General features: G+C 37.0%; 1 protein-coding gene across 1 annotated transcript in view; it reads left to right on the top strand.

Annotated features, from left to right (window-relative positions):
* PRKN (parkin RBR E3 ubiquitin protein ligase) overlaps positions 1–16,990 on the top strand; it is a gene marked incomplete at its 5' end in the record, with an annotated part of 579,674 nt that overhangs the window by 468,960 nt on the left and 93,724 nt on the right. The window contains 1 exon segment of the mRNA XM_084261053.1: positions 730–879. Coding sequence (XP_084117179.1) covers positions 730–879 — 150 coding nt within the window.

Raw genomic sequence — 16,990 nt, 5'->3', positions numbered from 1 at the left:
AGTAGGCGTTCTTGTCAGTGAGGATACAGTGAGTATATTATTTAATGTTGCTGTGTGTCAGGGTCTCCATCATTAAACTGGAGGCATTTCCACAGCCTTTTAGGCGATCAGGATGCAACTAGAGGAAAATTACAAAAACTATGAAAACTTCCAAGGGAGATCCTGGAAAAAAGCTTCACCTGGCACTGAAATAAATGTATGTCAGAGAATTATTTTGCCAATCAGTTTCATGAAATGCATTTTGAAAACAAAGTTGGCTGGGCGATTTTTACAAGCCTTTAGCTCTATAACATTATACTGTACTAGCAATAGATTTCTGGGGTTCTTTTGTGGGTTTCCTTTCAATCTGTTATACAGTGTTTATCAGTACTTGTTGTTGGACTATATTTATGATGCTTACCATATTTTTTAAATCATAATATAAGAGTTCTTGAGGTTACTTACACAAAGAGTCTGCTGTTTCCTTGCTTTCAATATCCCACACAATTTTTTGGTGGTGAAAATGACAGCTACGTGTCAGAAAATGATACATATGATGTGAGCTGGACCAGAGTGACACCACATTTAACAACCCTCCCAAGTTCTAGACTTTTGATAAATAACCTGGACTTAGCATGTGAGACATTAGGACAGCTGACAATTACATGGGAGAGATTCAAGCATAAAGTTTGGGGGAAGGGTCATGTTTGCATGCTCTTGGAAGTTTAACACCAGTCTTTTGTATTGTAGTACAACCGCTACCAGCGCTATGGGGCCGAGGAGTGCCTGCTGCAGATGGGAGGAGTGCTCTGTCCAACCCCTGGCTGTGGAGCGGGTTTGCTTCCTGAACCAGGAGTGAGGAAAATTGTATGTGAACCAGGCAATGGAATAGGCTGTGGGGTAAGAACATGCATTTTCCTACTAGTGGTGTGGAAAACAATTGGAATTGTGCAATGTTTGAATAAGGGAAAAAATATATACTTCCATTTCCATTGATGACTCTGAATTGCCCTTCATACTGGAGTGGGATACTGAAGCTCAATAAGCAATTTAAATATAGCACTGTGGCTTAGGAACAAACAGCTTCATGGTGTAGGCTACATCCATTCCAGAATTCTTTGCTTTATTTGGTTTAAGAAGTTATTGAGTCATTACAGTAATGAATTGGACTGTGAAGATGACAATCCAAATGCACTTTGATGTTCTCCTAGCACTTAGCAGAAACCATTAGGATCTTGAACAAACCATTCATTATTGCATTAACTTGAATTTTTTTTTATAAGTCATAGAAAAAGGAGAGAGAATGATTGATCTGTGATACTGCAGTGACATCTTTTACTCATTGATGAAAAGAAATATAGAAATATTTTATTTTTCTCATAAAAATTGCATTTTAGCAGGGGGAATGAACAATTAATGGTGGATCTCTGGAAAACAAAACAATTTGACAGTGGAAAATGTTTTTGCTAAGAGGTCAGATCATATGGATCAGTGATTTTTCAGCAGTAAAAAAACCCAGGTACCTTACAAGAATCAAGCTTGGGGGGAAATACAAAAATGTAGAGAGAAATCTATATATAAAAGAACCCATTAAATGTTAGGTCAAAGTGACTAACTGATGTTTGAAATAAGTGACTCTTTCCACGGTTGCTATTATTACTGAATTCAGTGCAGGCTATGAGTGAAGAGAAAATATCTGTATTTATAAAATATTATCATGCTCTTGCTTTTGTCTTTCTTGTGGAAAATGCACTTTTTATTGCAGTTTAGATGTTGCCCAAACTGATACCATGGAAGAATCATAGTTTGCCAAACTAGGAAGTCACAGTAACTTGTCTTCTGTGAGTCAGTTAGCATCTGTCGACCTTGGTAAAACTTCCTATCTGTCCATGCAGTGGTGCATGTAAAACAGAGTACTCCCCAGACTCACTGAGCAGACACAGGGCTATAAAGTAAAGGAGGTGGGAAAGCAATAGGAAACGAGACTGAGTAAACAAAAAGAAATACCTCTGGATTAACTATTAGGGATTGGTTATAAAAGATAAAATCACAAATAATTTTTGCTTTGCTCTCTGCCTTGAAGTGCTGAAAATGAAACTGTGTTTTGCAGCTTCATCCATCATCATTCTGAATCTGCAAATGCCCTGTAAATGAAGTGTACATAGCATAAAGGATTGATGTATTGCCTGGTTTAGCAAACTGCTCTGTTCCCTTTTATGGAGTCTGCGCTGCGCTTGCTAGTGACCAGATCTGCAGACTTGAGTTTAACCTCCCCTCTTGCTTTGGTTTATGTGATGTCTTGAACAATAGCGTGTACAGTTCACTGAGGCTGAAATGAGAAGCAAGAGGCTGGTCTGTAAGCCAAATTTTGGTAACATTAAGACCCTTCCTCAGGATCTGTAATGGACCAGGGTGAAAATACATGTCTTTGAATCTGTATTTGTACACCCTGCCAAAAGGTATCCTTAAGAAGATTTGTTGCAGAAGATTTCCCATGGTGAAGGTCCATTGGTGAATGCCCGCAAGAATATCAAGACAGTTAGGAAAGCTATTTATTTATGCTCTGTTTTCATAGTCACTTTGAATGTTCTCTATTCAGAAAGTTAAACCATGGTGAGATTTTTCCCCTGACAAAACCACCCTTTTTTGTGTGAAGGCCTTCCACTCTTCTTTATAGAATCCAAGCACATCCACTTCAGAGCTCTGGGTTCCCTCACAAGTGTACACAATGATCCACAAGCTCAAAGAAAGGCCCAAGACAAATGTCCCTTTTGTCTATACAAATAAAGGTAGCAAGAGATGCCTTTAAATGCTTACCTGTACAGCTTATATTAGACATGTGTTCCTAGTTGAATCTTGTAAGCAAAGAAATAAGGAAGGCAATGTGAATCAGGAGATTCTCTGTGAATATCTGTGTCACCCTTTAAGCTATACTTTAAGTATGTAGAGTCTCTTTTGGGGTATTTGAACCTCTGTCTTTGGGTAAAGTTCAAGGCTCCAAACATATTTCTAACAGCAGAAGTTACATCTAACATCAATGATCTATTATTAACCCAAAAGCCCTTGTAGAGAAGTAGTTGTCTACTGCACAGGAACAAACTGATTGTTCAGGTCTGAATTGCAGTATAAGGGTAGCTAACAACTGTCAAGTAGTTGAGGGTTTTGATTAACTGATGAGATGGATCAAGGGATGGAGGAGTGATAGTTTTGCAAGAGAAAGTCGAGACAGTAAATTAAAAGGGTTTTCAGGAGCCATTTTAGAAAAGGAGAGGCAGAAGAAACCAAATAGAGAATAAACTGGCTCAGGGACTGTGGTGAAGTAAGTATTCCAATATTCGGAGAGAAAACTATGTGAGGTAGTCCCAAATACAGAACTCTAACCAAACCTGAAGGAACAGTGAAAAATGAACAGGTAACTGATCCAGGCGAGGATACAGACATTTTCCCTTCCTCAGTTTCTTTCCATGGTACAGGAAATGAGGAACCAGAGTGTCTTTTTGCAAAGTCATTGCTGTTGGTGTGAAAGCTAAATGTGAGTCTCAAAGAGAGTGCTCTTGATTTGCTAAAAGGCCTTTGGGAAAGGTAAAGATGGTGGATTTTGCTTTGCCTCCGGAAATTTGGAAACAGCAATATGTTGGAAACAGCCTGGTAAATAAGTAGACAGAACTGTTCCAAAAAGGTGAGGAGGGATGTTTAAATTTAAGCATCCACATATGTACCCTGTGCTGTCAGACCCTGCTGTCTGTTCAGGCTTTCAGGCAAAGATATACAAGAAGAGAGATTTATATTGATGTGAAAAGTAGCATGCAGATATCTTTTTAATCATTATTAATAGCACTCTCCCAATGCTGTGTTGTAGTACCACTGACTGACCTCACTCTTGCCTAATCTTTCATATTTTTTATCATTAGCCATAAACATATTAATTGATTTACCAAGATATTACCATTATACACTGTTGATCTACCTTCATTATTATGCATCAGACCTATGTTACTAACTTTTATTGCTCAGATATAAAATTTTGACATACTTAATACAAGAAAACAGCAACAAAACATCGAAGACAGCGCATATTGTACCAGCTGGCCTGGGTACAGGGAAAGCTGTGGTAATCAAGGCACACAAAATCTCTATGAATAAAACATTTTTGTCTTGTTTTATATTATACTGACATAGTATTTCCTACATATTAAAGGCAAGTTTGGAGTTAAGAGCTAATTATAATGGAGCTTCAAAAGGAACTATGTTACTTGTTTAATAAGTAGCATACTTTGGTTGCATACAGTTCACCTGTCTTGCAAAATGTCCATTCACTGACAATAACTTTCAGAGGGATGATAGCTGACTGATGTGTGATTGCATCCCAGCTCTTGCTCCACAACCATATAAATGTTACATAGCATGCAATGTCAGTTGACTTATGCCTTGGAATGGGATGAGATGGGAGATCGGGGTAGTGGAGGCAGAGCCTCCATTGGTCTTTTCCCCTTGAGTTTACTCATTCCTAGCATAGTCTATATAAGCAAGAAGAAGAACGTATTTCCAGAGATCCTCTGTGGTTTGATAATCTCTTGCTAGGAGACTTGATTCTTGAAGCTATAGCCAGGTTCATGGAGGTCCTGGGACCACTCCAAACTATCCTAATCTCTGGGCAACAATTTAAATTGTCTTAGAAGCAAGCTGTCATAATTGATGATTGTGTGGTCCTTCATTCGTATCCCCTTGTGTGAAACTCCAGTCAGCAAGTGAATACTCAATCTTAGTGTATTAAATGTGCAAAGATAAAGGGAGATTTTTAGCGTTGCAAAGGGAGCACAAAATTTGGGGTTATTTAAGCTCTTTTACACCATATTTACTGTTATGTGCATAATGCCATTGAAGAACACCAAGACTTCACAAAAGATATGTTCCCTTCTAGGACAGGTGAAATTTTAAGACTGGAGGCTGCAAGAGGTCCCTGAAAAAATCAATAGATATAAGTACCATGTCTTCCTTATAAATAGAATTCCTGGGCCATTGTATTACATAGAACAGAATCCCTAAGGCAATTTCACTCTTCTCAGCAATTTTTTTCACATTGATTTCTTCTTGCATTCTTCTTCCATGGCTAAGAAAACACATGTACAAAGCAGTTGCAGTGCATTTGTAGAATTAATAATTGTCTGCCTTTTCAGAAAGCTTAATAGAATAGAGTACACTCTAAACTAGTTACACCAGAAGTGCAGTTCACATTCCTGTTTGCAAAGCTCTATTTGTGATTCATTATCTCATCTCCATGCATTAGCTAGCATGCATGTTCCATCTACAGTGATGTCCTTGTTAAGCATAATAATATACATGTAGGGAAACCCTGAATAATTTGGAAAAATGCTTTTTTTTGAGAGAGAAATCTGAATTATAAAAATGCCAAGCAAAAAGTTCCTATTCCCTTAATTTTGTTAATGGGTTATGTTCTTCTAAACTTCTGGAGTGGGGGTTCTTATTTTAGGAGTTCGTATCTCAGTTGGAATGCTGTGTGAGTGCACTTGTGCTGCCTCTGGGACCTGACCTATCTCACAATACTAGTTCTGAAGTATTTCATGTCTTTGAAGGTGCAGAATCATTTGTAAGAGTACCCCAGTCTAGAAGTGAATAGCACTCTCCATATCTGGCAGTTGTCTTTTATTGCCAATTCAGCACTCTCATGTGTTGCCATGATCAGCACATACTTTTTTTGTGCAATTTCTATCCATCTTGTCTGTGGCTTTGGCACATTATTCCATACATATCACCTGACCAAAATGTTTGAAAGTCTGACTAACCTAAAAGTCTTTATTTTTAAGCAGAGGCGTAGGTATAAGTGTTTGGTCCAAGATGTGCTTTGCTCCTTCACTAGCAGTGCCAGAAAAATCTTGAATGTATGTAAAGAGAAAACAGGCACTTTTAAAACCCTGCAAGATACAAAGACAGACAAGTGGAGTATAGGTATTTCTAAACAATCTTTGAAGACATTTGCACTGAAAAAAATCTTCTTAATTTTATAATCAAAGAAAAGGTCAGGGGTGAAGAAGGGTTGCATGCACAATGATCTGAATTTTTTTCTCAGTTTTAAGACGGGAATGAAAGTTGAAGCAGGAGCAGAAATAAGAGGCTATGAGGTTTTGAAAAACAGAGGAATTATTCAGAAAAGACAAGGCCTTGAGACCTTTATGTCATTTGCGAAATACTAAAATGGAAATAGGAGATAGCTGCTATCTGGTACTGGTAGTAAAATTGAAGAGTTACTCTTTGTTATTACAATTCAGGTATCTGTCCTTGTTCTATATGTCATTGAATTTTTGCTTTTAAGAAAATTCACCAGAAAGGTATTACCATGGATAAGGTAATAGCTGAAGATATTGCAGAGATTAAGAAACCAGCTCACAGTGGAGTGTTTCATAATATTATATCGGGAGTTTTTTCAAGGGGAATGAAAATGAGACAGACATTTTCTATTATTGCTAAATGCTGAGTTGCTGCCATTGCGCCGTGAGCTCTAAGCAGTAATCATGTACTGCTTTCTTCTATTGAGTGGGCACTCTAGCCTTTAGAAAGTGGAATTCCATCTTGTTGACACATTGTGCTTCAGTAGCTAAGCAAGTTGTTTCATGCTAAAATATGACAGGTTCTCTCAGGCTGATAAAAATTCATTTTGGATTTGTAGGGTTTTTTTCTGGTAATGTTTTATGTGGTTGAAAATGAACTGCAAAAGCAAGGCACTTTTTAAGATGTGGTAGAGTGTTAATGCTTTAATAAAATGTTTATCCCAGAATAGCACTGTGCAATTAACAAGCTATGTATTGCTGTCAAGGTGCATTATTTCTCTTGCCTGTATCTTGCAGTGCTGCAATGCATTGATCTGGTGACTGATATGAAATTCAACTGTCAGTAGTGAGTGGATAAAGCAATCTAGAGAATGTTTCCATTATTAATAACATGGATCACATTAGTTCATAGGACTAGCAAAAGCAAAACAAATGCTTTTTATAAGGAGAACAAATCAATTACTTGCACTTGGTTCAATAGCTAGAATAACTGCTTTTTCCTTTACCTCCCAAATCACGGAGCGCTACCTGGTCAAATAACGTTAGAAAACAACATGTGAGTCTCTTTGGCTCTGAGCTAGAAGTGAAACTTCATTAGTTTTTTCTGCTAGATGTTCAGAATATTATGGGATGTCCCATACTATGTAATCAAATTCTGTATCCCCTAATTTATGTAGGTTATAGCTTTCCCCTGATTTCTGCATTAAGTGGGCATCTGGAAATGGTGGCTGTGCATGCACATTGCAAATTTTATATCTAACGTGCAGTGTCTTCAGTGTTTTGGTTTGATTTATTATTCTGCTGCTTGCCTGATAGGTCACCATTCAAAATCTGTCCTGTGTGGTCTGAGAAAAAAGGAACAAGGAGGTAAAGAGGTAGTCACCTGATAAAGGGATGGGCTCTGCTAGCCTCTAATCTGGCATGAGAACACAGATAACAGAATAACACTGCATTTGAGTCAGGGAAATTGTGTTAGAGAAAACAAGGATAAAATCAAGTTCTTGTTTATAACAATAAGTCAAAACTGGAGATACAGACCTTAGAACTAGAGAGGATAAAACTAGCCTCCATGAATGTAAACCAGCTCAGACTGAGGTTTTTAAACCAGTGTTTTGAAGAAGATAAATGCTCCAAATTTTACCATTTTTTCTAAAATAAAAATAAGCTCAAATTGCAAACATGTGAGACCCACTTTAAATTGAGGGCTGAGATAAAATAAGAGTTAGTTTTAAAATCTCAATGGTACTTGATTTTAGGATTTATCAATTAAATCTTAGTCTTTGTAAACTGCTAGATCAAACAGTACCCTGGAATGTTGCTAGGGATTTTCATATTAGAGATGCCAAACACTCAATTCTGTCACTTGTTCACTATTCAGGTTCCAGAGCTGAAGGTATCTGAGCTTCAAATTTCTTCACCTGTGGAAAGAAAAAAATTATATTTTACAGAAAATGAAATGCAGAAAAGTGCACAATTTAAAATATCCACAATTTACTGTAGAATTATTTTAGCACATAGACTTGGAAAAACAGATCCAAAAAAAGTACCATCTCTGATCAACTCTGATTCCTTGTCTTCGGTTCCCATTGAGTAAATCATACTCTGATGCTCAGGTCAGGATTAAACTGATCACCCAATGTGAAGGAGAAGTCATAATTTTCTCTCAGGTCTCATTGGCCAGCACTTGACATGCTTGGATGGATGATAAACATACCATCTCCGGGAATTTTGGGAGCATTTCTCACCTAGAAATTCCTTGTTATTGCAGAAGCCTCAGGCTTTGATGACATCTTTGTCTATTTTGGTCTATGCCTGTGGCACACTACAGTTTAGTCTCTTGACGACTGAAGTGTTCTTGTCTAATTAAAATAATTGGGTCCATGTAGCAGTATCTGGGTGATATTTAATGGCTTATGATGCTCAGGAGATTATATTAGATGAACTCATAATTCTGTCAAGCCTTAAATATAATGGAAGTTTATGACTGGAAAGGACTTGGAATTACTTTTTTCTTACTACTGTCCTCTTCAACAAAGTGCCTAGAAGTCTCTCTGGCTGTCAGGGGACATTGTTTTATCATGTGGCCCATCAGGAAAGGCATGGAGTACAACAATCAGAGAGAAGGAGAAACAAGCTGTTTACAGGATTCTTCAGTTCATTCTGCATGTAGGGGAAACTGTGCTCTGCCTGCTGACTTCACATTCTACTTACATACAGGAAAAGATTATTTTCCCTTTTATGATAGAGAGAAACATGATGGAAAAGTGTAGCCATTTTAAACCAACTTCTGTTTCCTTCAGCTAATGGATTAAATCCTGGTGATAACAGTCTGTCCTGGACCACAAGAGGTGCCTGAGCTTTCATCCTTATACAGTTTATATACTGACAGCAGTTTTATAATCAGTAAGACGAATACAAATAAATTTGTAAATTAGCAGAACTAGGGGTTAATGGAAGATTTGGTATGAATAAACAGATCTATCACTGAGTCACTGGAGGGGGAACAATAATGCAATCAGCAGAGGATGTGCAGCTTGAGAGTGGCAGCCACCGAGGGCAGGATTCTAATTGTGTAAGAGGCTTATTTGAGCAATCTTCTAAAAACTTTCTGTATGTGAGCAGGAAAAAGAAACACAGGCTGAATGCAGAAAATCACTTATAAATGAAAAGGAAAATAAATATGAATCAAGGTAAGCTTATTTATTGCCTTTCATACAAAGTTTCGTATGAAGGCCTCCTGCGGCACTTTGGCTTGTATTATTGCATTATTGTAAAATGCAAGAGCTGCTTAATCAATGGGAAACGATGGAGTGAAAAGATAGCACCAGAACAATAAGATCTTAGATTAAAATGAATCTATTGACTGCCATTTGTAGCTCAGCCAGGGAAGGATTTCAAAGTTTTGAATGCTAAAGAAAAAATGTCTATGATTTTTCTGGTATAATTCGGGCCTGTAGCCCAACTCAGAAGGGAATCACAAGGCACGTGAAGTGAGCAGCTCCCAAAAACACATTGCTTTCTACAGCACTTGTGACACTTGTAGTCTCCAGGTCATTGGATGTCAGGGTAAAAAAGTGCAGCAGAGATATGGGGGTTAAGTCTATTCTGTGTAAGTACAAATATGGAAAGCACCAGTTTATGTCTGTTTGGAACTTACAAATAATGGCACTTTTTTTCTCCTAAAAGGAGTAGCCCAGTTAAAAATGCTTCTCCATTAGCTGATCAAAGAAATGCCTTGAAGAGTTTCGTTCTCAGCTTTACCTTGAGTCTTAAATACATAAAATCTCTGCAGGTCACCCAGGCTTGTGGTTCATTCTTTCAAGGCTGCAACGGCAGTTTCTTTATGGAGGGCATAAAATGATTGCCTGAGATTGTGAAACTCTTTGTGATGAAAAAGGGATGGCACAATATGCAGAGCACAGGCTTACCATAGGGAGGGGCTATAGAAAAGCTAGAGGTGGCATGCATTAACCCTTCCTTAAGAACATGTTTGTTTCTGTGAGGACAAACAAGAAGTTGACTGCAGTTTCCCAATGCCCCTCTTGGGTTTACAACTATGCAGGATTTGTTACTGGAGCTTTAAGCAAAAGCTCTTGCAGATACTGTGCATCTGGTCGGGCTATGCTCCTTGAAGAGTGGGAGGAAAATAGCATGATTTAAAATATAACAAATCGTGATTTTCTTGCAGAAAATAAACAACTTTTAGAAGCAATATTAAGTAGAGCAGAGTTATTCTGAGATCAACTTTCCTCATCACTACTACTTCAGTAAGTTATTTAATAATGATGTCACGTGCAGAACTTTATTTCAAAACCATTTCAAAGAGATAGCAAAGCCACCATTCCACAATCAAAGCTGATTTTGAAGTGCTGAAACAAAGCTGATTTTCAATTATCAGAGTCCAAAAAAAGCAGCTGAAAACTGTCTTGATTGCTGCAAAAATGCTATCTTTTCATGTTGGATAACTCAAAACAAATAGATGATGCTTATGAAGCTTCAAACAAAAATCCACTTCTAACAAAGCATAAAGCATAAAACACCCTCAGCCTGAAAAAGACTATCTGGAAAAGTTATATTTTTGTGCAAGTGAGTCTGGAATAGAACTTGCCTCAACCTTAACAGTGATATTAAGGTCACTAACCTGTAATACAGGGAGTAAGGAAAATGTTGCAAAGTCAAAGGCTAACTATGAAAATAAAATAAAATGAACCAAATTAAATAAAAGACATCCCTTGCACCATAAACTAGTAATATTTTTAATGAAAAACAAGGGCATAGATTTGGAGAACAATGACCAGTTTTAATTCAGTGGGAAATAACAGAAAACCAGAATGCAGTATGTGCTCATAAAATTATCATGAGGGAGAAGAAAAGGGAAAATTCTGATAAGGCTAATATATCTGTGAATGGAGGCCATGACTAAGGGCAGAAAATCATGGGAGGATAACCAAGTCTCAGTTAACTCCACTTTATCCCTGTGTTTCTCAAAAATTAAATCATTTATACCACTCAATTATGTTTGGGTTTTTTTCCAAAAGCTCTCAATGTTAAATTGAGTGACAATCACTACCATGATAGAAAATCCATTACACTGTCATGTAAAAGCCATAAATGAGGAGATAAAGAGTAAAGTTTAAAGGTACTGGTGGTTTGCTTGTTCAGACTTAGTGAGCAGTAAAATAGGCTGGTTAAGCTGGGCGATGTCTCCCTTACAAAATATCATATAGCACTAGTATGTTTTGTACTTGTCTCTGTAATTTTCTCTTTTATGCCTGTGAAAGTCCTCACATATGTAATACCCAGTAATGACAATGATAAGCTGTTTATGAGCACCCTAAATGGTTACATTAAAAAAAAAAAAGATTGACTTTTAGGCCACCAATCTAAAGCCAGTGCATAATGTGCAAATAAAAAATAGGCATGAGGCATGTTCTACAACGTTATCCTATATAAAGAAATCCTGGCAAGACTTTGTTTTCTGCTTACTTTTCCTTTCAGAATAAAATGAGTATGAATTTTATTCCCTTATTTTGTTTAGGGAACTTCTCATATGTCTCTTAATTGTGCTTTTAGACATTTCTTAGTCTTTTTGGCTAGGATGCTTATGTCAAAATCATATTTAGCAGAGTCATTTTGAAAAAAAAAATGTTATTAGTTGAATATGCCAGTTGTCAGCATAGTCTGTCAGTGACATTTTAACTACAGCAGAAAACTAAGATCTTAAAAAATGCCAGATCAAAACTTAAAATCCACAAGAGAAGACCTGGTGGGATCTTACTGAGTATTCAAAACTCTTAATTCCCTCTCTTTACTTGAAGAGTGAGAAACTGTTCCTGCATTTTGTGGGAAAAACCTGGAAGGAGACAACAGGAACATCAACTTGTGTCCTCTGCTGAGAGCTGTTAGTGGCTTTGTTGGAGGCAGTAGCACACCTCACATTGCTTGCTTGATCCCTAGTGAGCTGGTGGAGATGTAGAGTAGCAGCTAGTGAAGTGGAGGTTTCTCCAGAGATCCTTAACAAAGTCTGATGATGTCTATTCTATAGGAAAACTTGTAATTTATTAAATCCTTTGATGAATGAGCCTGGCATAAAGGAGTTGAGTGTAGATTAGAGGATGTGTGCACTCAGAGTTACGGGAAGCTGCCTGCCAAATCTGCATGTAAATGCAGACGCTGATAGCATGTACTGTGGCTAGAAATTGGGGTGTGGGTGTGAAAGCAGTGGGGGCACTACAAGTGTCTCTATAGTGAGTGGGCTATTAAGTAGATGGAGACTTTAAATGCACAAGTGTTGGATGTACAAAGAAGAGCCCAGCCACATGACCATGATATTTCGCTTGAGTTCCTGGTCATTGCAGAATTTTTATGGGAATTTATAATGATTAGAACCTAGCAAATGTTGTGTTTCAATCTATCTACATTTGTCATATCCCAAAATCCATTACAGCAACAAGAAGCTTTTTCTGGGCATGAAGTCATTATGTAAAGTTACTCAGAAACGTGTTTCAGATTTGAAGACACTAAAAACACTAGCATTGCTCTGAGTTAGTAACTCACCATATCCTCCTGTCTGGTAGTCAGTGAGTTAAATAAATCAACAAGGAAATAAACTTAGCAATAAATGTACAACACAATAATAGCTTTTATATGCTGCTGTGGTTCTCACCAGTGGTGTTTTCATAATATGCATCACAAGCTTTCAGTGTTCAGGGAAACACATTAGTGTTTTTGAATTGTTTTTATTACAAGCCATGCAAATAGTGTTTGTCCCAGTGGGATGTGACATTAATTATTAGCAAAAGATCTCTTACGTGATTTCAGTCAACAGAGAATGAACAGTTCAATCTTTATTTTCAGAGTGCGACATATAACTATTCAAAACCACATTAAAAAACATTTAACCCATGCAGAGTGTTCCTGCTGAAGAGATGACACATGGCAGAAATAAATTGCCCTAATAACATTTGCAAATGCTATCTGCATAATTCAAACATGTTCTCCTTCATTATGTTTCAGTAAAAAACAGTATTTAAATTCTTTCATGTGGATGGCCAGTGGTCAACTTCTGAAATAAATGTTTGATACTTTTAGAGATGGAATGTTTTAGAATAAATCCCCTAGACACAAACAAACAAAAACTCAATCAGAAAAAGCCCCATACTTTCTGGAAGTGAAACAAGAGGAAAACAGAAATGAGCAAACTTGGGTAACTGTACAAGGGAGCTGACAATTCAGCAAAGAAATCATATTAAGGGTAGAATGGCAAATTATCTCAGCGTAAAGGAGGACTAAGAAGGGCAAGGGAAGACCAACTTGCTTGAACAATGACCTTCCTCATGACCTGAAAAGTAAGAAGCACATAAAATTTTAAGCAGGTTGTATCACTATGAACACATAGAAAAACAGAAAACACACAGGGACAAAGTCAGAAAGTGCAAGACATGAAATACAATACTTTTAATATAAATTCTACCGAAGAATATTCACAAAGCTTTCCATAAAGAGGCAATAGAAACAGGAGCATGAAAGATCAAGGAAGCTTTTTGTTAATTTCTCATGGGAAAGAAAAAAGTATCATTAAATAGCCCCAAGAAGGCATAACTGTTTACTTGTTTTGTTTCAATCTTAATTTACAAAGTCAGCCCTTCTCAGATGGTTAGCAGAGCTAAAACCAGTGAAACAAGGTTAATAATACCACATATATTGGGGAAAGGACAGGATAGAAACATATTTTCTAATCAGTTGGGCTTGATGAAATCTTTCCTGTGGGAATGGCTCAAGAAAATCCAGAACATTAATGGTCACTTCTAAGAATATGGGTAGGGAAGATTTTGAAAATGGTGAAAACATGAAGTCTGTGTCTAAAAAGAGGAAAAAAAGGGAACCCAAGACTTACAGACCAGTAGTTTTAACTTGAATTCCTGAGGGAAGACTGCATCAAATAGTCAATCTACTAATAATTACTTAGAGGACAAAAAAGAAGAAAGTCTCAGGTTGTGTGGATTTAGCAAGAGTTTAGCATATCAACTTTGTTATGCAACTTGTGGATAGCAGAGAAGTGGACGATGTCATCTATATTGAGTCCAGTAAAGCTCCCCACATTGTTTCATATCTAAGTCCCATACGCAAACTAGGAGATACATGATGAGGTGATAATTTCATTAGGTGGATATGTAATTAGTTGGAAAACTGTGTATAGACTATTTATCAGCATTTCAGACTCAAAGCAGAGGGATGTTTCAAATCTGTCCTGAGTTTGACAGGTTTTAATATTTTCTCTGATGCCTTGATGAATTATTATATCGTAAGGTTATTAAATTTGCATAGGGTATGTAGCTGGGGGGCAGCAAACAGCTTGGAGCTTGATAGCAATTCAGTAAGGATAAATGTAAGGTTTCTATACTCAGATAAGAAAGCAGCTGTGTGTTATGAGAGAAAGCAGCATGGCTAAAGAAGATCTAGGAATGACAGTGGATCACGATCTAGTCTTGAGTCAACAACGTGATTTTGTAAAAAAGGCAAATGCTGGTCCAAGGTGTATAAACTATATAATAGTTTCTCCTAAACCAAAATAACGGGTCAAATACACGATGAGGAAACCTGAAAACCTGAATGATGGCCCTATTTTCCTTTCTGATGTTGTCATTCAGTTAAAGAAGGAAAATGCCTCTTTTAATAATGTTCCTTATCCATGAAAAGGGTCTTTTTTTCCTCCTCTCTTCCCAGTCCACTTGGTTTTGAGGAAAATAAACTGGTGAGATGTGCCATCAACAGCTTTCTCCATATCTGCTTGACTGTCTCTGCTCATTCCAATCTATAGCAGACTTTGCTCTAAAAATACTGAGTCCCAAATGAAAGCCAGCTGACACAGATAAAATCTAATAAGTGCAATATTGCAGAATGCTTATATGCTGTCAACGACTAACGTACATAAACTTAAGGAGAGTTCATATCCCTGGTGGGTTTCTAAATACCGCTCTACAGAAATCCAGTCCTAGCTCAGAGTGACATTAGTTCTTCCTCCTCTCCTGTGAGTTCCCACTGCCAGAATTTGATTAGATAATCTTTTTTCTTCGAATAGCCAGCTGCTTATGAAATGACACTGCTGATACTTCAAGATAACACATAATAAACTAGCCACCGTGTCATAAAATCACTGTGGACATTTTATAAGGAAAGAAACATTCAACTTAACCTTTAAAAAAGTAATCTGTCTAGTTCCTACAGTCCATGATTTCAGAGCTCCCAAATGTTTGAGACATCTCCCAGCTCTTTGGACGGTCTGGAAATGACACAGGAAAACCGACTCTGTAATTGATTTGGGTGAAAATTTTCATGGAAACTGTTGAATTTGAGGCATAGCATTGTGTAAAAGGAAGGAAAGTGTCCATTCGTCCATTAATACAGCATTAATATCAGAATAAAAGAGAATTGGAAAAGTTTCACTAAGTCCTTTGTCTGTCTTGGCAAAGATCCATTACAATTTGTGCCACATAAATTTCATATGTTACTGTATTTTCCCTTGAATGTGTATTAAAATTGGGAAGCTATTTACCATCACCAAGATCCAGAAACCTTTGTATGCACACTAGCTCTTCAGTGCTGTTTTCTCCTCTGTCTTTTACACCAACCTACTCCTTGTAGGAGTCTCTGATAGAATTAATGATGCATAACTCCGCTCTGTATGTGTGTGTAGGTGCATGTGGGTTTTCCATGCTTTTTTGTATACTTGAATTCTGTCATTTGTCTTGTGGTTTCAGCCTCTTGCCCTTTCCTTACCAAATTCTGTAAAACCAGTAAAGTAAAGCCTTTAGAGTTGTTACCAAGCAAATAAAGAAGTATTTCAGTCTTTCTTTCCCAGGTATTTTCAACTAACTCTGCTTTATAACAGAAAAAGGTCCTAGGTTGTTTTTTTTTTTCTGGTGATATTTTCATATTTATCTTAAAATTTCTGAGTACAGCAATATTCACTTCATTCCCTTCATCATTTATTTGCATTATATTGGTTCCTCAGCAATTAACTATTCATTTAGCATTTCTGTTTGTTGTGTGCATGTGCTTTTACCTTTCTTTGTGTATGGTTTATTTTCTCCCTTTGCACAATCCTCTGTAATGGAGCACTTACTTTGAGTATTATTATTACTGTTTTTAAATAAGCCACTTCCTGCTGCATGGGTTCAATCAGGATATTTTTCACCGTTTCTCCACTTTATTGAGACTTTCCTGTGATTTTACACAGAGAATAATACATACATATACACAGGGTGGGAAAAGAAGGATTTAGGAACATTTGGAGACAGCAAAGAAGTCTTAGTCATTTAAAGGTAGTCCTGGAGTATGACTGTGTTTTCTATGGCATTCCACTTTGTGATATTTTTATTTTGTGAATAGTATAATCCCTTTCATATACAATAATTTTGGTTTAGTATTCATTATTCAGTTGCAATGAGACTTCATCTTTAGTATTTTTGCATATTCCTGCTTTTCAGACTTCTGTAGCCAAACCTTTCTATTTGATTATGTTGAGGAGATGTGTAAGGAAAAGTACTGGATTTCTAGGAGTGGAATATTGTTTGTATCTGAGTTTGTTTCTCATATGAGGCCTGTTTAAAATAGTCACCCAAACCAGATAAAACAAATTTGAAAATCAGGTTCAGCCACTTTTTATTTAACATTCTGATATTAAAATTATAGGAGTATTTGTCACTGCCAAAGGCAGGTTACCATAAATGGAATTTCCAGAAATATGTGAGTGACATCAAGCAGGAAACAGAACTTATTTTTTCAAAGCTTCTTCAATAAGTTAAGCAGGTGTTTTGCATGTATGCATATAGGGTACCTATGAAGAGTCAATGGAAATTGCACATAAATATTAAGAGCAGCAAGAACTCATCTTAGAGGCACTGATATCTCCCTGATATCAGTGTAACTGATCTCTTATTATA

The sequence above is a fragment of the Gallinula chloropus genome (assembly GCF_964237585.1).
Source record: "Gallinula chloropus genome assembly, chromosome: 3".
Lineage (NCBI taxonomy): Eukaryota > Metazoa > Chordata > Aves > Gruiformes > Rallidae > Gallinula > Gallinula chloropus.
Note: the sequence above shows the minus strand (reverse complement) of the source record. Positions and strands in the feature narration are given on the sequence as shown.